The 23,417-nt window shown below is 37.9% G+C and overlaps 1 protein-coding gene across 1 annotated transcript; it reads right to left on the minus strand.

Annotated features, from left to right (window-relative positions):
* Nucleotides 1–14,473: 14,473 nt before the first annotated feature.
* Nucleotides 14,474–16,485, minus strand: LOC133318237 (trifunctional UDP-glucose 4,6-dehydratase/UDP-4-keto-6-deoxy-D-glucose 3,5-epimerase/UDP-4-keto-L-rhamnose-reductase RHM1-like). Its single transcript, XM_061520231.1, has 2 exons — nt 14,998–16,485; nt 14,474–14,920 (listed from the first exon to the last, which is right to left on the minus strand). Exons 1-2 carry the CDS (start codon nt 16,483–16,485, stop codon nt 14,474–14,476), a joined length of 1,935 nt encoding a protein of 644 aa, XP_061376215.1.
* Between the last annotated feature and the right edge of the window lie 6,932 nt (nt 16,486–23,417).

Consider the following 23,417-nt stretch of genomic DNA (forward strand, 5'->3'; position numbering starts at 1 on the left):
TTCAAGAGGTTGAAGTTCACCATACGGTTTCTGATGTTCGATCTTCACCTTCTGGCAAACCAAACACTTGGACACAAAGACAACAACATCTTTCTTCATGCCCGGCCACCAGAAGTTCTTCTTCAGGTCTTGGTACATCTTAGTAGCACCAGGGTGGATAGAAAATTGGCCCTTATGGGCTTCTGCCATAACCTCATCGGTCAACGGACCTCGAGGAACCACGATCCTCTGTTGAAACAAAAGAAGTCCATCATCATTCTAAGACACACCGTCTTGGTTCTTCACATAATCCAGACACTCTCTCTGAACTTGTGCCTCTTTGATCTTTTCTAACAACTCATTCACAACATCCGCTGCTTCCAACTCGAGAAGTACACCCTCACGCGGTGCAGTCATTGCCAGGTTTCGGAACTTCTCAATCACATCAAAGTTACCAAGTAACAAACTGGATGAACTCCCGGGTTTCCGGCTCAGAGCATCAGCTGCCACATTGGCCTTGCCAGGATGGTACTTCAACTCAAAGTCGTAATCCTTTATGAACTCCATCCATATCCTATGCCTCATGTTCAGCTCTTTCTGGTCGAAAAGATACTTCAAACCAAAAAGATAATGCCTCCAAATTTTGAAAGCAAACACAATAGCAGCCAACTCCAAGTCATGAGTAGGGTAGTTCTCCTCATGAGGCTTCAGCTGCCTCGAAGCATAGGCAATCACTTTGCCCAACTGCATCAACACACAACCTAGCCCCTTCTCGGAGGTGTCGGTGTAAAGCTCAATCTCAAGCGCAGGATCAGGAAGGACCAACACAGGTGCAGTAGTCAGTCTCTCCTTCAACTCCTGAAAACAAACCTCACACTCGTGAGTCCACACAAACGGAGTCTCCTTCCGGGTAAGACGAGTCAAAAGGAGAACCATCATGGAGAAACCCTTGATAAACCTCCGATAGTAACCTGCCAAACCCAGAAAGCTCCTCACTTCCGTAACTGTCTTGGGCCTCTCCCAATTCAGTAAGGCCTCGATCTTGTTCGGATCCACTGCAACTCCTTTAACAGAAATAACATGCCCAAGGAACTTCACAGACTTAAGCCAAAACTCACATTTGGAAGGCTTCGCATACAACTTCTTCTCCCTCAGCACTTGCAGAACAGTTCTCAAATGCTCCACATGCTCCTCCTCCGTCTTGGAGTAAATCAAAATATCGTCAATAAAGATGATCACAAACTGATCTAGGTACGGCTGGAAAATCCTGTTCATGTAATCCATGAACACAGCAGGTGCATTGGTGAGTCCAAACCGAATCACCAAATACTCAAAGTGACCGTATCTCGAACGGAATGCGGTCTTAGGGACATCCTCCGGCTTCACCCGAATATGATGGTATCCAGACTGGAGATCAATCTTAGAATACTCGCAAGCACCCCTAAGATGGTCCAACAGATCATCAATCCGAGGAAGGGGATACTTGTTCTTGATCGTCACCTTGTTTAGCTGCCTGTAGTCGGTGCGCAATCGCATTGTCCCGTCCTTCTTTTTCACAAAGATGACCGGTGCTCCCCAAGGAGACACACTCGGTCGAATGAAATTTTTCGCTGAAAGATCCTCAATATGCTTCTTCAGCTCTGCCAGCTCCGGTGGCGACATCCGGTATGGAGCTAATGAAATAGGCCCCACACCAGGCAACAGATCAATGGAGAACTCTATCTCCCTCTATGGCGGAAACTCAGGAATCTCCTCAGGAAACACCTCAAGGAACTCCCTCACCACAGGAATGCCAGCGATGTCCTCCTGTATCCCAGTCACCAAACCTCCCAACATGACATAACCAAATGCCCCAGCTCTCAAGGCTCTCCTAGCCTGCAGCAAAGAAATGTACGACGAGGAACTGGCTGTGGAATCACACGGAGACATCACCACATGTTTGGCACAACAATCAATCAATGCACAATTCCTGGACAACCAATCCATACCCAGAATAATTTCCAAGTTGGCCATCGGCAATCCTATCAGATCTACCGAAAAGTCACGGCCATCCCACTGAAACGCTACATCACGATGTACAGTGGTAGAATCACACTTTTCCCCGGTGGCGGTGGTCACCTGCAACGGTGGAGAAAGCACAGACATGGGCAACTCAAGCCCCACAACAATCGGGGTAGCAACAAAGGAATGCATAGCCCCAGAGTCAAACAAGACATCAACACAAGTACCACCAATGGTAGCAGTACCTCTAACAAGGTTCGGAGCTCGATCCGACTGCTGACGATCCAGGGTATAAACACGTCCTGTAGACTGTGGCACTGCCGGTGCTGAAGTAGGTGGAAGGGGAACCATCTGTAGTGGCACTGCCTGAACTGCAGCGGCTCTCGCCGTCGTCGACGGACAATTTCTGGAGAAATGGCCCTCCTTGCCACACTGAAAACAAATCAACTGACCGGTAGAACACGGTCCAAAATGAGTCTTCCCGCATCCCGAACACCTAGGAGCAGGAGGTCTTGCTGCACTCCCCTGAGCAGAATTCCTCTTGAACTGATTCGGCGCTTGCCGAGTTGCCATCTGCTTTCCTTTGCCCTTGTTCCCAAACTTCCTGTGTTTCCAAGAAGTGGAACTACCAGCTTTCTTCGTCGTCGTCTCAGCTACCTTGGCCCTCTTGGCCTTACTCGTGCTGTAGAAATCTTCAATATCACGACACTGCTGAACCAGTGTCCCAAAGTCTCTCGAAGCAGAACCAGCAAGGTAACCAGCAATATCCTCACTATGTCCTCTGCGGAACTTAGCAGCCAAGTATGTAGGGGTAGGCCTCGCCATCCTGAAGTGTGAAAACTTCACTAGCTCATTGAACTTGGCCAGGTACCCGTCAACAGACAACGAGCCCTGAACCTAACCAAACTCCCCTTGCTTCCTCTCTTGTGCATCGTACGGGAAGTACTGACCCAGAAAACATTCCTCGAAAGAACGGCCATGTCATCACACGGCCCTGCATCGTGTAGGCATGAGAAATGTTTGTCCACCACTCATAGGCATCACCCTCCAGCATATAAGTAGCGAAATCAACTTCTGCGGATCTAAACACTGCATGACTCGAAAAATCTTGTCTAGCGCTTGAAGCCATCTTGCAGCAGCAATGGGATCATAAGACCCATCAAAAGTAGGTGGCTTATGCTTACGGAAAGCATTCAGCCGGCGATCAATCGCATCTCTGTCCTCAGCGGGCTCCACAAAGGGTTCCATCACCCCCAACATCATGCGTAGCACTACCAATGTGACTCCGGGTCTCATCCTGAACACTAGGTGGAGGCGGCGGTGGTGGCCGTGGAGGTGGTGGCGGTGGCGGTGGGAACCGACCAACAACTGGACCAGCTCTCATCTCCTCCAACATGGCCCTCATCAAGGTCATGTTCGCCAACCGATTTGCCTCAAGAGCATCTTCAGTGGCCTTCTGGTTTGCTTCTCTAGCAGCGTCCATCATTGCCACGGTTGCCAATCTAGTGGCCTCCTGCATCTCTGCCAATGCAGTCAGGATTGGATCAGGTTGATCCTCAGCAGTCTCACTTGTTCTCCTGGATCCTACCATGACTCTGCACAAGTTACACAAATTATGAGTTGATCAGGCCCACGCAATGTGATCACATATGCATCATCATAATAACAACCAACGGAGTAAACACACAAGACAGACACAACCACACATCTTAATCATTGCAATACATATAGCTTTTCCCTTGAACCGCTGCTCTGATACCACTTGTAACGCCTGGCCGCTTCAAGAATCAATGACTGACTATCCCCACATACTAATACGAGACTTTTCAGTAGGCTTTTTCCTCACTCGCACACTTCCCGGGAAAACTTCCCAAGAGGTCACCCATCCCAGAATTGCTCCAAGTCAAGCACGCTTAACTGTGGAGTTCTTCTGATCCGGGCTACCGAAAAGCAGATGCATCTTGTTAATATAGGTAGTACCAATTAATTCTTATAAGCTATCCCAAACTGTGCAGTCTCACACCTACACAGTCTTTGGAATCCCTCTCTTTCGGGTGTCGATTCGATTCATCCATGCATGTAACCCCCAGCTGGAAGCCTGTCAGGAGCCGCTCCTTGCCTGTGCCTTTTTGCACCGGCGATCACTCCCCGCCCTCGTCAGCGCTCAGGATGTTACATGCCCACCAGCTTCCTCCTGGTTCGTCCTCGAACCACACCGTACTGGACGAGAGGCCCTGCTCTGATACCATAAAATGTAACACCCCGTGTATACCCGGTAATGTTATCATACTATCGTATTAAGCTGCGCTTAATTAAAAATTGTGAAATATCTTTTTCTTTTCCAATTATGACGTCATTATACTTAGCCAAGTTGATTACTTAATCAATTTCATAAAAACAATGCTTGTATGTAAATTGCAAGACAAGTAACTGAAATACCTCAATTTCAAATATAAAGTGAGTATCTAAGTCACGACATTACATCACGTAATCCGGAAAATATCTTGATACATTAATACAACTCTAAATAAAACAAGACATAACAAGTCTACGTGGCATGGACAATCCCCATGCTCAGCAAATCAACAGCATAAACGACAGAGTCTCAGCAAGATAATCCAAAATCATAACATGAAGCTAAAAGCATAAAAGCAGCAAGCATATCCAGCATCCAACATGTCAGCATATAATATCATCAATATCTAACTCAGCTCCGGACTCCTGCCGCCTGGGGCCTCAACCCCCACATTACCTGATCTTGAAATAAGCATTCCCCAAACGTGGGGTGAGATCTCTAAACTAGAAATCTCAGTAAGACAAGGGGTTCTCAAGGATCTTCCACCCAAACTCACTTACATGTGCAATATAAGTTCTAAAAGAATTAATATCAATATTAGTTCCAAAACTATGCAGTGCAACATATATTCATGCCATGTGTGTTTATCACTATTCTACTGGCCAAAGAAATGCAGAAATACGTCTATCACCCACATGTAGTACAAGGAACACCGCTTGCACCTCACCCACAGCCTTACCATATTATATGTACCACATACTCAGGCTTACCGTATAGGTGGAACACCACATGAATATCATAAAGGCACTAGCATATAACAGCTCAACAGCATTTCCAAAACATCAAAAGCATGTAACACAACATGCATATAACCATACCCCCATGGGACATGGTGGAACCACAACATGGCTAAACCGAGGACACGAAAGCTTACCTTGCAAGCTAGCTATCCAAGCCAAGAGTCCATAATCTCAAAGCCCAAACACAGCAGTATCACAATCTGTTATGGACCAATAATACATCATTAATCAACTCTACAAGCATACACTCAAAGACAATGTCTTTCCTTTACGTTTTACGTCTTAAGGCTTCTAACAAAGCCACAAGCCCTTAATCGCATGATTCTGACTTAGTTCATTAATTACAAAAGTTCAACTTCATCAATCTAGGGTCCATGAACCCCCAATAGCCTACGGTACACACAACACAGCTACTGTTCTACAAAATCCTAGAATATCCGGATATTCCTCGGGGCATATCCGGATATCCAATATCTGGATATCTCACTGTACATATCTGGATATCAATATCCGGATATCCAGATCCCCATATCCGGATATCAATATCCCGATATTTCACGATCAGATATCCAGATATTTCACGACAGAATGCAGTTTCTGCATTTCGTGAAGATATCCTTCCAAGGTTCCATTTTTACCTATTTCAGAAGCCTAAACATGCATTTCTAGGTGTGTTTGACATTACCCAACATTAAGTTATCATCTTTTAACCAATACATGCATCAAGGTTCCATTTTTAGGCATAAAAACTCATGATCATGTTGAGGTACATACTCAAGGCTTCAAAGCAGAAACAAGGACTGCTCTTGGAGCTCACAACCAGCTCCAACAAACTGACTACACAAGACCAACGAAAATGCCACAAAGCTTAGCCCTTTCTTCACAAAGGAAACTCCTTGAAGCTTCACCAACCAAGAAGATGACTCCACAACCCCCAACTCAACAAGACAGCACCGCAAGCTCACTAAGACAGCATCACAACTCAGAACCTAAGCTCCTCTCCCACTCACAAGTGACCATCACACCCAACCATAGTGCTAAGGATGAAGAAAATAGAAGACTTAAAGCCAAAGGAGCCAACTTGCTCAAGAAATGGAGAAGAAAACCCAAAGGAGCAGCCAAACTGATCAGCCTCTCAACAACTCACGCATAGAAGTCTGTTTTCTAGGGTTGTGTGCCCTTAATAAGAGTATATATAACCACTTAAGCATTAAAGACGCAGTATTAACTTTAAATGCTACGCTTAGAATTTTAATCCCAAACTTTGGATTCTTAACCTACTCAATTTTACAAGAATTATCATATTTTTATTATATTTTTCGGAGCACCTTTCCGGTACGCGCTTTTCATAGCCAGTACCAGTTTCTGGCACCAGTTCTCATTATTTTAACTTGAAACTCGTTTTACAAGTCCTATATATTATTCTAGGAATTATCATGCACTTATTATAATTTTCTGGGATACTTTTTTGGTACGCATTTATACCGACTAGCAGAACCGGTATCTGCACTTTTCTTCCGAAAAGCGACTTTCAGCATTCTTAATCACTTATCATAATTATTAAAGCCTCTTAATAATTATTAGGGTCAATTATGGAATTATTCCCTAATTTAACATAATTAATTACTTAATTTTCTTAATTAACGGTGCGGGTTCTTACAATCAACGACTGTCCCCACACACTAACACGAAACTTTTCAGCGTGCTTTGTCCTCACTCGCACACTTCCCGAGAAAACTTCCCAGGAGGTCACCCAGCCCAGAATTGCCCCAAGTCAAGCACCGGCGATCACTCCCCGCCCTCGTCAGCACCTGGGATGTTACATGCCCACTAGTTTCCGCCTGGTTCTTCCTCGAACCACACCATACTGGAAGAGAAGCCCTTCTCTGATACCACTTGTAACGCCTGACAACTTACGAGGATCAACGACTGTCCCCACACACTAACACGAGACTTTTCGGCGTGCTTTGTCCTCACTCGCACACTTCTCGAGAAAACTTCTCAGGAGGTCACCCATCCCAGAATTGCCCCAAGTTAAGCACGCTTAACTATGGATTTCTTCCTTTCCGGGCTACCGAAATTTAGATGCATCTTGTTAGTATAGGTAGTACCAATTAATTCTTATAAGTCATTCTCAACTGTACCGTCCCATACCAGCACAGTCTCTGGAATCCCTCTCTTTCGGGTGTTGATTCGATTTATTCATGTACCCCAGTCGCTAGAAGCTTTCCAGGAGCCGCTCCTTGTCCATGCCATTTCGCAACGGTGATCACTCCCCGGCCCTCGTCAGCGCCCGGGATGTTACAAAATACCCCAAGCGTTATTCGTCCTTGACCTCCTCTGCTTGCCCTACTAAACCTTCAAAGTCTTGAGTATAACCTTGCACCAAGCCCTCCTATAAGGAGTGAAATAGTGATACTTTATTTATAGTTGCAGATCACCCTTGCGTGGACGCATGCACATGTGTGAAGAAGAATGAGAGACTAAAAGACTAAATGGAGTGGGGAAAAAAGAAGAAGAATCATATAGCTAAAATGTTGAAAGGGATGCAAGATTGATACTCTATTTATGGTTGCAATTTACCCTTGCATGGAAGCATGCATATGTATGAAAAAGAATGTGAGAGTGTAAACACTAAAAGAAGTAGAAGGGTTATACACAATTTATAGTTGTAGTGCACCCCTGCATGAACATATGCATATGTACGAAAAAGAATAAAAGAGTGAAAAGACTAAAAAAAGAGGGAGAAAAAGAAGAATTCAAAATTTGAATTATAATTAATTTTATTAATTTAACATTTAAATTAATTAGGTTACATCATGGATCAAGTCCAACTTGGCCTATAATGCCACCTACCCTCTCTTGGCCCAATATGTGGGCTTTACCAACCTAGGCCCATTATCCCTTATTGGGCCCAAACCACATATGTTAGAATTCAAGACAATGTATGGGAGAAAAATCTTTGTTTCAATTGTGATGAGAAATACACTTTTGGCCATAAATGTAAAGCCTGACCTGTTCTTCTCTATATGAAGGGTGTTAACGAAGCACTTGATGAAGGGGAGTCCAACGCAATTCCCCTCCTTCCATTGAATTAATAAAGTATCCTACTTCTCCAGAGATTAGCTATAATGCTCTTTTTGGACATCATAGTTCTCATTTATTTCGTTTGCAAGGCCATGCCTGGGGACACTCAGTGCAGGTTCTGATTGATAGGGGCAGTACACACAATTTTATTACACCACACATGGCTTCATATCTCCATCTCACATTACATGTTATTTCCTCTTTCACAGTTCAGGTTGGGAATGGCGACATGATACTTTGTTCTGCAAAATGTTTGGATGTACCATTGTCGTTGTAGTTTGAGCCCTTCTCTATTGATTTATCTGTTATTGAACTCAAAGGGGATGATATTGTTCTTGGGGTATAATGGTTGGCTACATTGGGTGCCATCTTTATAGACTATCAACATCTGACCATGTATTTTACTAGAAGACACTCCAATGTTGTTTTACAAGGTGACCTCCATCTTGACCCTGACGCACTATCCCCAGCTCAACTACATAGATTGGTGGCTCAAAATTCAGTTTATTCTTGTCTTATGTGCTTCACAATGACTCATACTTTCCACTCTTCATTTGATGCTACAAGCATGGCCCAAACAGTTGACAATTTCTCTCTTTACCAACAATTTCAACAAATCTTACATGACTTTGAAGACATTTTTGCTTCACCCCTTTTCCTCCCACCTGACCGAGCTACTAATCATAAAATTCTCCTTTAACTTGATGCTAAACCTGTTCAAGTGAAAGGCTATCGTTATCTCATTTTCAAAAAGAATGAGATTGAAAGACTGGTCAAGGAAATATTGGCAGATGGTGTAATTAGGGCTAGTCAGTCATCTTTTAGCTCTCCGGTTTTGTTGGTCAAAAAGAAGGATGGTACTTGGCGCTTCTGCGTCGATTACAAAGCCCTTAATGCTGTTACCATTAAAGATAAATTTCCCATTCCAACAATTGACAAATTGTTGGATAAGCTCCAAGGTGCCACCATTTTTTCGAAGTTAGACGTGCATTCTGGTTTTCATCAGATCCGCATGGAGCCCACAGAAATGCATAGGACCGCATTCATAACACATCATGGCTACTACGAATTTGTAGTAATGCCTTTTGGGCTATCCAATGCCCCCTCCACATTCCAAGCCATAATGAATGAGGTCTTCTCCGATTTCCTTCGCCACTTCGTAGTTATTTTCTTTGATGATATTTTGGTCTACAGTGCTAACCTACAGGATCATCTTTATCATTTATCCCAAGTGTTGCAAACACTACGAAGACACTCTTTTTATGCGAAGCTGTCAAAATGCTCTTTCTCATTACGTTCAATCCAATTCCTTGGTCATATCATTTCTGGTAATGGGTCACTCCTGATCCAAGCAAGGTCCAAGCAATTGCTGATTGGCCATTACCCACTTCACAAACGCACGTTTAAGCATTCTTGGGACTCTAGGGCTATTATCGCAGGTTTATCAAACATTATGCGATAGTTGCATCTCCATTATCTAATCTGTTAGGAAAGTTTAGTTTTAATTGGTCACTAGCTGCCACAACAGCTTTTACAAAATTGAAATCCTTAATCACAAATGCACCAATTCTAGCTCTGCCAGATTTCTCTCTTCCATTTGTTTTGGAGACAGATGCATCTGGAATAGGTGTCGGTGTTGTTCTTCTTCAGAACAATCACCCCATCACATTTTTCAGCAAGAAATTGTCTCCCACTATGCGACTCAAATTGACCTATGTCAGGGATATGTTTGCCATCTCTGTTGCCATTGCTAAATGGCGCTAGTATTTACTGGGTGCCCATTTTATAATCCACACGGACCATCAAAGTTTACACCACTTCATGTCTCAAGTGATCCAAACTCTGAAACAGTAGCTCTTCCTCGCAAAGCTAATGGGGTTTAATTTTACTATTCAATACAAATCTGGAAAGACCAACATTGTAGCAGATGCCCTTTCTAGACACCAAAGGGGATAGAGGCTCCAACTTCCCCCCAACTCCTTTCCCTATCAGATCCTACTTCCAACTATACTGACATATTACATACTGAGTTACAACATGATCCTTATGCTACTCAAATTTTACAAGATCTAAAAACTATTCCTAGTTTATGGCCGAAATGGAGGATCCAAGGAAAGCTGCTACTTTGCAATAATCGAGTCTATCTTCCTGCTGGTTCAAGTCTAATTCCTCAGCTGCTGCACGATATGCATTCTTCGATCCAGAGGGGTCACTCAAGCTTCAATGCCACACTTCATCGCATTTCCAGTTCATTTACCTATAAAGGAATCAGAAATGATGTCAAAATCTTTGTTAAACATTGCCCTGTTTACCACAAAATTAAACCCCTAAAATCATACACCTTATGGGCTGCTACATCCCATTACACCCCCTGATTCCCATTGGACTGACTTATCCATGGATTTCATCACCCATCTACCATAATCTAATGGTTTCACTGCTATTCTTGTAGTGGTAGATGGATTCTCAAAAGGAGGGCATTTTATAGCATTACGTACCAGTTATACAGCTTCCCAGGTAGCAAAACAATTTTGGGAATCAATGGGCAAACTTCATGGGTTTCCCTGCACAATAATTTCAGATCGTGACCCCATCTTCTTAAGTGCCTTCTGGTGGACCTTATTCCAGCTTCAAGGCATAGCCATGCAATACAACACCATTTATCACCCACAATCAGATGGGCAAACCGAACGAGTTAATCGATGTCTTCAACAATATCTCAGAGCCTTTACACTTACACACCCTAAGTTATGGTCCAGTTACCTGAGTTTTATAGAATACCATTTTAATACATCATTCAATAGATCGACTGGTTTGACTCCTTTTGAGATCGCTTTCGGCAGCAAGCCCCCAAATTTTCTAGCTTACACTTTGGGATCATCCTTAGAGGCAGTAATAGAGTCTGATTTAGCAACCAGGACCAACATTTTCCAGACATTAAAAGACAACTTGTTTAGATCTCAAAATGCAATGAAAACATATGCAAATAAAAAATGAAAAAAATAAGATTTTTACCATGGGAGAGTAGGTATTGCTTCGGTTACAGCCTCATAGGAAGTTGTCGGTTGCTCGTCGTTCTTCTTAGAAACTTGCGCAAAGGTTTTATGATCCATTCCAGATCATTGAGTGAGTTGGCCAAGTATCATATCGTCTTCAGCTTCCTGAGACCCCCCGCATCCATAATGTCTTCCATGTTTCCCTCTTACACCCTTTTCATGCGAAACGGGATCCACCCCACCTACCACTGCCAGAATCATCGCCGAAGGACCTCTTGTTCATCATCCTACTGTCGTTGTGGATCACCGCATAATCTGGTGCCAGGGACACGAAGTTCCCCAGATCTTAGTTTAGTGGGATGGTTCACCTCTTGACGACTGTACATGGGAGGACGAGTTTCCAGTTATGGACTTAGTTTCGAGTCAACAAAAGACTAATAGGAGGGGTAAGACTCCACAAAGTTTGGATCTTTCACCTGGATCCCCATCACTAAGTGAATTTTTGAAGGAGAATGGTACTACAGTGACAACAGAACCACCCGAAACAAAGATGACCGATGCTATAAGGGTTACATTGCCCAGCAAGGAGAAAGACCTAGTCACCCTTACAGACTCAGAGAATGTGAGTTACCCAGTCCAGCAGACCCCTCCGCTGGTGGCTGTTACACATGAAGCTTCTGGAGAAAAACAGGGTTCACATACATTAAAGACAAAGGACATAAGCGGTCCAATCGCTTGTCGACACGTGGACAGCTCCTCAAATTCTCTTCACTCATCCAGCAATTCACGTGACAATCCGTGTGATGCTTCAAACCGTTTTGTGATTGGCCCGTTTGGTCGGTTGCCCCAATCAGTCATTGCGGACGATGCTGGTTCTCAAGGAGGGAAGGATGTAGTGGACCTTGGTGGCCCACTTCCACAAGCCCAATAGTCACTAACACTGGCAGGACCCAAAGGAACACTTCTAAGCCCGAACATTTTGAGGATTTCATAATGGGCTAACTTTTATTTTTACTTTTTTTTGGTAAGCTTATTTTCACTTTTATTATATTGTAAACACTTTACAATTTGAATTGTTTTGTTACATTCAGAATATATAACAGAAACTAAAAAGTGGAGAAAATGAGAAAATTGTTGGACAAATTCTATCTCTTTACAATTTCTTTCTCATCTTTTCTCTCTAATTCTTCCTTCTAAATCCTAAACCCTACAACATATTGTCTTGCCCCTTGGTTTCAGTTCTAAAACTGTGAAGTATATTTCTTTCTTTTCTTTATGGGAAATAATTTTTATATAATTATTTCATGTAGTAAAAATAAAATTATAAGTAAAACTCACATGTAGAACGAGAGAGAAAAAATAGGACCGAGACCATTCCTATTTTGCGTGTGCTGAAAATTTGTTTCTCTTATACAAAATCTCTAGAAATATAACGCTTTCTTTATTTTTTATTTTGTTTTCTATGTTTGAATGATGGGTCCTTGTTCTGAATCTCCGAAGGTGTTCGTCAATTCGAGATATCTTGTTTCCGAGTGTTAACTCTTTCTATTGTCCGTCTTTAGCAATGAAAATGATCGAAAACGATAGAAAATATGGGATTTCGCCCCTATTTTCTTGATTGCTTTCATTTGGAGGAGACTGATACCCGATTTATGGGCTTAGTTTATTCCGAAATTTCGTGTGATGTAGTCTATAGATAAAAAAACGTTGAGCTTGCCCAGTTCTGTCTCCCCTCTTAGTTTTATGTTATATTAAATATTCTTAGTATGGGTAAATCCACCATTGCATGTCAGCTCTATACTTATTGGTTCACCTCCTCTTATCATTTTTCCCCTTCAATTTTGTGAGGATGAGTAATTCTTGAAATGATTGATATCATTTCAACAACATTTTGCTTGTTTTTTTTTTTAGTTTACTTTATTTTATATTTTCTATATTTTATTTTGAAATAGGATATTGTTACTACCAATTAATGTTATTACTAATATCACTACCAGTTTGTTATTATGATGATCAAACGATTCTCATTTAATTTTTTAAAAATTTTCTTTTTTCTTCATATATTTAATACTTTATATTTATTTTCATTTTTATATGGTTACGGTGAAAATAAATATAACCGATAGATAAATAATAACACTAATTGATGGTAGTCATATCTTATCTCTTTTTATTTTTATTTGGAACTATTCTCTTTGAGATGTTTCCTATTTGAAGCTCTCTCTTTCTTTACTATCACTGTCTTGTCTTTTCACTGTCTTAGAATTTTTGTTTCATAAAATTCAAGAGGACATTAGCCAAACTAATCAATTCTTCCGTTATATGGAGAAATTTGTAAAGAAGTGGTTATCTGATTAGTGTACATGCATTAACATGCATTAAATTTGATAAGAAATGGTTTTCGGAATTTTTTGTTTCCAAATCATATTAAAACTCAAACATATCTTTAATCTAAATTAATAATTAGTTTTTAAAATTTTGACCGAGTCAACCGGTTCAAATAAATTCTCTGTAAATGAAGTCTATATAAATTGGCCTAAACATTTCTAATTTCCTTGATTTTTACCTTCCCCGTTTCATCACAAATTCACAAGGCCGTCAAACGGTCAAACTATAAGATGTTTTCAAAGGATTATTTGTTGAATAAAAAACACGATATCTCTTTATTTATCACTTTCCTTCTTCCTCTTCTTTTTTTATTTTTTCCGAAGTACAATTTTTCCTTTTTATTAATTTTTCAGTTCACAACATTAGATTTTAGGCAAGGCCCATTAATAAATACATAATTCATGGCCCAATTTGTGTTTATCAGCATCATTCATTCCAGATACAAGACGGGGCAAATTGTAATTAAATACAAACGTCAAAATTACTCAAGCTAGATTATGTCTGCATCCTTGCTCTAGATTATATAAGTACAGTTACTTGATGAAGATTTATTCAGTCAAATGATTCAAGATGAGAAGATTCTCATGTTACAAAATACCATGAATTTCACTGGTGTCCAATGTCACAAACTGCTTCTTTTAAACATGTAATGAATTGAGATGAGAATTCGCAATGCAGAAAATAACCAAATACCAATGAAAAAGGGAAAAAAAAGACATAATTATAAACGCCATTCAGATGTTATTTCTACAAAAAAAAGGAAATAGGATACAGTTCTCTATATGATACATTAGCTTATAGGACATTATGATTTTGAAAAAAAGTGCAGAAGACTAGCAAACTAATTCAGACCATAGTACAAAAAGGGGAAAATCAATACATAGACCACCTTCATGTATACATTTATACATGGTTAGTTCTGCTACTCAATAACCCAAGCTTTTATTTTTTGGTTCAAAGACATATTTAATCAACGAGTCCTTGACATGTAACAGCTCAGGAAATTTCTTCTTCAGTTTTGATGCATCCACATCCTTAATGCTTGGAAAAGGGAAATGACCCTGTTGTTCAAGTGTAAAATTAACCCACATAAAACCAGGGTCAACATAATTCTTGTACATCTCAAGAATCTCATTGCAAGTCACAATACCAGGATTCGTGAAGTTCCAAATGCCCCTGCAATTCCTTTTTGCCATCTCAACTGAAAGTGGCAGAAGTTCATCCAAAACAGTAATGCTGTTTGGAATGTTAGCCACCTTATCAGACCTTGTTATCTTGGTGATGAAGTTATGTGGATTGCTCAGATCAGAGGATACAGGTAACTGGATTCTGAGTGTGCACACATTTTCATATTCCTCTAGAAACTCTTCAACCTGACACCATATTGTGTTAGACATGTAATAAAAAATGTGCAACATAACAAGCAAAATGAAATTTTTTTTGAACCTACCTTGGCTTGGGTTTTAAAATAGAAGGAATCAATAGAATTTGGTCTATCTTCAAAATTACCACCAAAGGCATAATTCATCATGGGGAGACTGCTCTCTCTGCATACATCTGCCAATGTTAACACACTGACAACAATGGCACGTATGGTTTCAGGTTTATGAGCTTCAAACCATTTCACATTTAAAGCACCAGTCACAGAAGAAGCATTGAAAACATGAGTTGGTTTAATAGTCCTAATATCAACCAGGAGCTGTGATCTATCATCTAAACGTCCTATACCATATTCAAAGGGTATCCCTTGTTTCTCACAAATATTCCCTAGAAGCTCCCCAATCCACCCTGCACCACCATATATCAAGAACTTCAAAGATGGCTTCTGTGGTGACAAATTGTTTACATTAACATTGGAAGCAGTTTTGCTCACCTCAGAGCCATCATAGTATTTCTCAACTCCTGGCATTGTGAGCATTCTTGGATGAGGAAGCAAAGCTCCAGAAACATCACCCCACCAATCAGGATTCTTAACATACCAATCCATGGTTTTCCTTAGACCCTCTTCCCATGTAGTGCGTTCCGACCAACCCAAATTCTTCAACTTTTCATCATCCAAAAAGTACCTCTGGTCATTGAAAGGCCTATTCTCCACAAACTTAACATGTGTCTCTGGATCCAAAGAGAAAAGCTTGCATATGTCCCTAGCCACATCAATCACTCTCCTTTCTTTCTTTGTCCCAATGTTATAAACATGTCCCACCTCACCCTTATGGAGAATGATCTCAAAAGCCTCAGCAACATCTTCACAATAGAGATAACTCCTGACATTAGACCCATCCCCATGAATTGGGAGAGTTTTTCCTTTCATGGCTAATAGCAAAAACTTTGGAATCAACTTTTCAGGGAACTGATTAGGCCCATAAACATTGTTCCCTCTTGTGGTTATAACTGGCAATCCATAAGACCTACCATATGCCATAACAAGCATTTCAGCGCCAGCTTTTGTAGCTGAATAAGGATTTGTAGGTAAAAGCTGAGAAGCCTCATGATTTCCCACCACAGCATCCTCATCTGTTTCACCATAAACTTCATCTGTGCTGACATGGATAAACCTCTTCACCTGACCACCAGAGACTTTGCAGGCTTCTAGAAGGACATGGGTTCCATAAATGTTGTTCTTGGTGAACTCAAAGCTGTTGCCAAAAGAGTTATCAACATGGGTTTGTGCTGCAAAGTGCATTATGGTATCAATAGATTCAGTGAGAAGAATGTAGTTGACTAAGTCAGCACTTCCAATATCTCCCTTGATGAACTTGAAGTTGGGGGATGAACGTGAGGGAAACAGATTCTTGAGATTTGAACAATAATCAAGCTTGTCAAGGACAATGATCTTGTATGAAGGGTAGTTATGGACTATCCTGTTGCATACATGGGATGCAATGAATCCAGCTGCTCCAGTAATAAGAATGTTCTTTGGCTTATATGCGCTACCCATATCTGCAACTTTTGCTTTAAAGCAATACAACTTCAATTCAGATATATGTCACAGTTTTTTGCATAAAATGTTGAATGATATCAAGAAAAATTGTTTCTGTTGAATCATTTCACAGAAAAATTCGTAAGAACTTTAGAACAATGTTTCCTGTGAAACAATTCAACACCAAAATAATAACATTGATAATAAAGTTAAATAAATTAAAATTAAACATGTCAACCACAAAAAAAAAAAGAACAAAAAATGAAAAATATTGTATTTTAATATTTCTTCCGTTTCATAATATCTATAAATTTTTAAAATAAATTTTTTTATTGTATTTATATCATTATAAATAAATAAATAAATAAAATATTAGTTTTTTCTTTAAATTTTATTATTGTCTTCTGCCTTCTGACTAATGTCTCTTTGGGAGCTCTTATTTTTAGTTTATTTTCTCCTTATAAACATAAGGTTAGCTAAATATAATTTTACAAAAGCTATTATTATAAAAAGAACTTTTCTTATAATAAAAAAAAGCTAAAAGTTAAAAACTCTCACGAAGATCTATTTTTAATATGGATGACAGTTTTTTTGAAATTTTTTTTTTTTTCAGTTATACCCTTATTCTAAATTTTTATTTATGTTGTCCTAATAGCAAATCATTTCATCTTTCTCCCTTCAAAATTTTAAGAGCAATTTTATACAATTATCAAATAGCTTTTAACTTTATTTGTTAAGTTTTTTTTTAACTTTAACTTAAAAGTAACTTTTAGTTTAAAAAAAGTATTCCACACAATGAGAAAAAAATTATTATTGTATGAAATTTTAATTATTTAACGAAAAAAATATTTAATCAAAAGGTTATCTAATAAAAGGCTCAAGTATTGTAGCGCTTTACTGCATAGTTTTTTGGTTGTTTTTTTTTTTCCCCAATCCTTTAATGTTAAATATACACACGTCTCAAAAACAAGTAACCATCCACTGGGCCAAAAGCTAGAGCAGTGTGCTCCAGCATATATCAGAACTTTCCTTTGGCATATATATATATTTTTACAATTAAAGTTATTTAAAAACTACCCTTATTTACAATTATCCCAACCATTCAAAACGAAAAGAGCACAATTTTCTATAGAAACTATCAGTAAGAACTAGTGCAGTATCCAGTCTTCGCTTTAATTGAGCCAAAGTTCCCAACCCTCTATCAACTAATAACTAGTTAAGGTTTGCAACAATTTAAATAGTCAAAAAAAAAAAAAAAAAAAAAAATTCAAAACCACAGAGAACTAGTTAACTATGCATCACTAAAAACCAACCTTAATTAAGGCTGTGAAAGCAGAGATACACAACTAGAATATTACAGTAAGTAAAGTAAGAGCAGAAACACAAGTGATTAAAATCTTCAATCAAAGAAAGTCCACAATAGTGATAAATTGAAAACTGAGAAATAACTTACCTAAGGTCCTTAGCTACCTGAGGAAAGAAATCAAAATTGAAGCAGAAATGAAAGTTTTGCTTAAAATATTATCAGCAAGGAAAAAGGAAAGAGAGAAAGAGAGGCAATCTTAGGTACGTTTGAGGAATGAGTTGCTTTCGTATGTTGTATTCATAATTTATAATAAATATGCTTCCCATATAGTTTCGTTACTCTCATGGAACACGAGTTATGTTTTTTTATTCCTGGCATAGGGTGTAGAAGCCTCAAAATTTCTACAACAATTCTTATCAACATTCAACATGGGATTGTTTTGTGGCCCAGGGATCATAATTTTAAAATAATTAGTTGTGTCACGTGGTACGTTTAAGGGAAGCTGACTGCATACACTACCTACACAGCGTGCATAAATTCAGTGTAAAAAAATGTGTTTATAAATCATCACTCTTCATCCACTATATTAACGAGTAGTCTTAACAAATTATATATGCGCTAACATCTAATCATTTAATTCTACAGAGAATGTTATATTTACAAACTTTTTTTTACAAATTACATTATGTCTTATCGGTAAGACACTCTTATGAATAAAATATAGTATAATTTGTAAGTTTGCAAAAATTATCAGTATAATCCTCCTCCAATTTTATAGTTAAAATTGTATATGTTGTTTTGAGTTTTCAGACTCTTTTCTCAACTTACTAAAACCACCATTATATTTTCAAAACAGAAAACAAAATGTATAATTTTGGCCACTTTATATCATGATACAAATTTTTAATTATTATACGATTATATATTGATATATAGATTATTTTACAAGACTGGCTATGATAATATTTTTAATAAGTCTTACTACAATGACACTTATTTGCAGTGTTGTAAAACCCGGCCCAACCCGCCGGGTTGACCCGGAACCCGGTGACCCGGTCATCGGACGGTTCGGGTTAAGCATTGGACCGGTAATACATCAATTCGGTCAAACCCGGTCAAAACCAGGACAAAATCGGCCAAACCCGGTGACCCGGTCGGGTCATGCATTTAAAAAAAAAAAAACCAAAATTGTTTTATCTTGTCAAAATAAATGTAGAACTCATTTTAATTTTTTTTTTGTAAGATTATTTGCTAGTATACTCTTCTACAATGGCCTCAAATTCCAGTGAAGCAATTTGCGAAATAATAAATTAAGAGATTGTGACATGTGTCATTTTTAATGTAGTTGAATTTGAAAAATATGAGTTCAATGTCATTGAGATGTATGTTTAGGAGGATTTTAAGTTACAATTTAAATTGACATAATAATGAATCTTGTTTAATTCATGTTAGATATGAAGAATATAATTGAATTTATATGTTTATATTTATATATATTTTTATATATCTGTATATATCCGGGTCAACCGGTCCGACCAGTGACCCATCGGTCCGACCAGTGACCCGATGACCCAGTACCCTGACCGGATCGATGCCCGGGTCGGGTTTAATAACACTGCTTATTTGAAAAAGTTTAACCTTTTTAAGGAAATATCAATTAAATAATAGTGCAATTGATAATAATAACATATCAAAACTAAATACAAAAACTGGTTATGTGTTTTTATGATTGATTATATATGCATTGGGACTTTTCTTGTGTATTTGCATGTGTGTAGATTTCGTGTTGGAATCAAACAACACTAACAAAAACAGCATTCATGAAATAGTTAAAATGAAATTAAGTAAATACTTTATATAGAGTGAAAAAGAGACCAAAAAAAATATATTCTCTAATTAAAAATGAGCTGCACCCCTTATAATCAGAATGCTTGAAACAGACTAATTAAATTTTCAAAAAATCGAATGAAAAAATAGGAAAACTTCCATGGTTATCATTTAATTATTAAAATTATTTTATTGTATTAATTATTTTATTTAATCTCTTCATACTTAAATATTTAGGCACTCTAAGTATAAGGGTGTTTTACTTTCTTTCCATTTCATGTATTTTCTTATTTTCAAAATAAATTTGTGAGTACATTGACCCAAAGTTTATGAAATAAACAATTAATTAATATAAGCGTGCTACGCGTGACGGACCAGTGGTCACTACTACCATTGTCATGTCAGCATCACAGGAGATAGAGTGCCCTAATTTTTAATTATTCGCATTACATATCAAAGTTTAAGTTTTCATAGAAATAATTTAAAGGAAGATGTTATATTAACAATTTTTTTTTTCTTATAAACTTACAAACTATATTAAAAATTATATTAAGTCTGATTAGTTAAGTTAGATTTCAATTAAGAGTGTATGATTGGTCATAGTCAAACTTACTGTAGTTTGTAAGAAGAAAAAAATTGTCAATATAACATTTCCCTTATTTAAAATAAAAATAAAAAACTAAAAATAGCTTTATTATTTTCTTAATAAAAATTTAAAGGTAGGACAAATAACTCTTCTCCTCCCTCCAACAACAGTAACGACAAATTATTTGCGTTAACGAAAATTTATAATAAATTCGAGTTATGTTATTGTTAAGAATAAAAAGTTTACAAAAACGTTTGGAGTTTAAGTGAAATTAGAAGAAAAGTTTGTACACGATTCTTTACAATAAACTGTTTCTAACTTTATAAGATATTTCAATAAAGGGTAAAGGATTTTTCAAGAGATAACTTATCTTCGATGTCCAGAACGATATCGTTTTGAGATAAAAATCAAGATATTTTTATAATTTTAATATATTGCATGGTTATATTAGTCTTTATAATTATAATTTTTTTAATCATATAACCCTAAAACGATGTCATTTTGAGTTTACAGTGACTGGAGAAATACTTTTTCCTTTAATAAAACTATTTTTTTTACACATTTTTAATTATGTGCTTAATTCACTCCAAACAATACATTTACGTAGTCAACCTAAAATTATATGCCCACCTGAATGATTCAAAACTTCTAAACATGATAACAAGGGTGATTGGCCATTGCATCCTTTTTTTTCAACAAAGAAAAAATTATCACATTCTTCCCTTTTTAAATTATATATTAATTTTATCTTTTTTTTTTTTAAATTACATATTAATTTCTCCAGTTTGACCATTATTAACCGACTGTTACTTGAGTAAATAGGCCAGTTACTAGAGTAACCATCAGCCAGAAGCTTAAAACAGGGGGCTTTGGCCAAAATCTCTTTCATCCCCTTTTTTTATCATTTTCTCCCACTCATTTTTCATCTTCCTTCCAACCGAGCAATTTAACTCTCACCCCATATTCCTGAACTTTTACCCTTATCAAATTATTGTCATTATCCTTGGCTCTTTGAATATTTTTGCAAAAATATGAACTCATCTCCAAACCCTAATCTGTGGCAAATATGAGCTCAAGTTCCCAAACATGTTACAATTGTGTACCACAATAGTAGGCAATTTGAAGGTACCAATGGTCAATTTTTTGAAAGTCAAAGAAAAATAATGCAAATCAAACGTGACACTACATGCAACATTCTCAAGAGGAGAATTCAACAAAAATTAGGGCTCCAAGGCAACCAATATGTTTCTCGCTTGACATCCAAGTACGAAACTTCTAATTGATGTTATCTTGATAATAATGTCAATGACAATAAAGATGTGGATTATATGATCGATGCATATTTTGGCCAAAATGGACAAAACTTTATTGAGATATATGCTAAAGTTGACTCTGGTTAGTCATCTTCTTTACTCGTTTAGTTGATGAAAATGAGCACAGAACAATATTATGGCCATGAAGACAAAATTCTCCACTCATGTACACCTCCAACAATGTTAAGTTAGATCATATTAGGGGATCAAGAAGACGATGATTCATTGGATATGTACATTGATGATGAGTTTGAACCTGAAAGTGTAATTCCCCTCTGTGATTCATTGGATACTAATGTGGAGGGTGATTTTGATGCTAATACGATGCCAATAAATATGAGTATCCCTCCTTCGACAAACCTTCAAGTTGACCCAGTTAATAGTGATTCGTTAATGACTTTCTCATTTTATTTATCATGTCATATTTATCTAGTGAGTGCATATGATAAGAATATCATGGTTATATATGTAGTGCAAAATAGTGTCTTATTCTAGAATGATAGCAAGCATTATACATATATTAATTGGGAGTACCCTTTGAAGAGATTATCTATGGTGATGATGATGAGTTGCAAGGTGCTTGGCAATTAGAAGATCCATTATTTGTTCAACAGGAGTTCGAGTCCAAGTTTGCAATGTAACATACTATTAAAATGTATTGTATGAAAGTCCATTATACAATTATAGTTGCAAAAAGTGATGAACACATATTTGTGATGAAATGTCAAAATCATGCAGATGGTTATCCCTAGTATTTGAGGGCAATCATGCCCAAGAAAGAGTGCACCTTGTAGTTCTCAGACTTCATAAATTAAAACAAAGGCTCCAACTTTCATCAAACTGCTCTGTAGACTTGGAATTTGCCAAAACAGACCCCAAAAACAGATTCAGAGCGCCCAAAAATCTTAAGATAGACTACCCCTGTTGCAAGAAACTCACCGGAACATTTCCTTATTATTGAAATGTCCCCTAACAGAATATTTCCCAACTAACAGAATATTCTCTCAGAATATTTCTTTTCGCAGGAATATTCTTTTTCGCATAAAAGTGTACATAAAACTTCAAAAAGTCATATCTCCTTCGTCCGATCTCCGTTTAAGGCGAGTGACCACTCAAAACGATCGTCTCGACGAGTAGAACAAAGCCCATTAGGTTTCACTTTCTGAAAATGGCCGAAATTTTCGGGATCTGGACCAAAAAGTTGCGGCTCCAGTTCCTTCCGTCGAATCGCGAAAGTGTTTTAAAATATGAATTTCACTCGATGAGATTTTCGAATAGACACCTTACTCGCTCAAATCCGACACACAAAGCTAATACTTCAAGATTGCTAATATTTCAAGATTGTTGGAGGTTATGAGTTTGAGAGAGAAGGGTTTATAGGTGTTTGAAGTATTACACCAAGAGACATCAAAGTTTGGAATGCTCAACAGTGTTACCTCCAGCTTAGGAAACCCTAGATATAATGCAAGCTATTTGACTTGAGCCCATATGGACCCAAATAACCATTCTTTCACCTATTGAGCTTATATATGAACATATTATTGGATTATATTATTAATATATCCAACAATAGCAGCTTACCCTCTAAGAACGCAATACCATAAGTAAACTAATATTATTGAATGAAATGACATTGCTTATTTGTTGGCTTTTATTCAGTTCATATTTGTAGGACGCTCATGTTAGTTTCAAAAAAAGGGACAGATATTAAACAGCCAAGTTTTAAGAAGCATAACACTTTTGACCTTTAAATTTAAGAGTAAATACCCTTTTTGGTCCTCAGTAAATTTTACGATGTCCGATTTAGTCCCTAGCAAATAAAAAGGCCCATTGTGGTCCCTAAGAAATTCAAAATGGACCAATTTAGTTGAAATTGTGGTCCCTCACAATTTCAAAAAAGGCCCATATTAGTCCTCAA

Source organism: Gastrolobium bilobum, unplaced genomic scaffold (genome assembly GCF_033153095.1).
Source record: "Gastrolobium bilobum isolate Gb01-03AN ecotype WA unplaced genomic scaffold, APGP_CSIRO_Gbil_v1 utg16305, whole genome shotgun sequence".
NCBI lineage: Eukaryota > Viridiplantae > Streptophyta > Magnoliopsida > Fabales > Fabaceae > Gastrolobium > Gastrolobium bilobum.

Excerpts from the sequence above, each read along its gene's own strand:
- LOC133318237 (XM_061520231.1), bottom strand. The coding sequence starts at position 16,485 with ATGGGTAGCGCATATAAGCCAAAGAACATTCTTATTACTGGAGCAGCT. Across the intron at positions 14,921-14,997 it reads ATTTTAAAACCCAAGCCAAG|GTTGAAGAGTTTCTAGAGGA; the intron begins GTAGGTTCAAAA and ends ATATGGTGTCAG.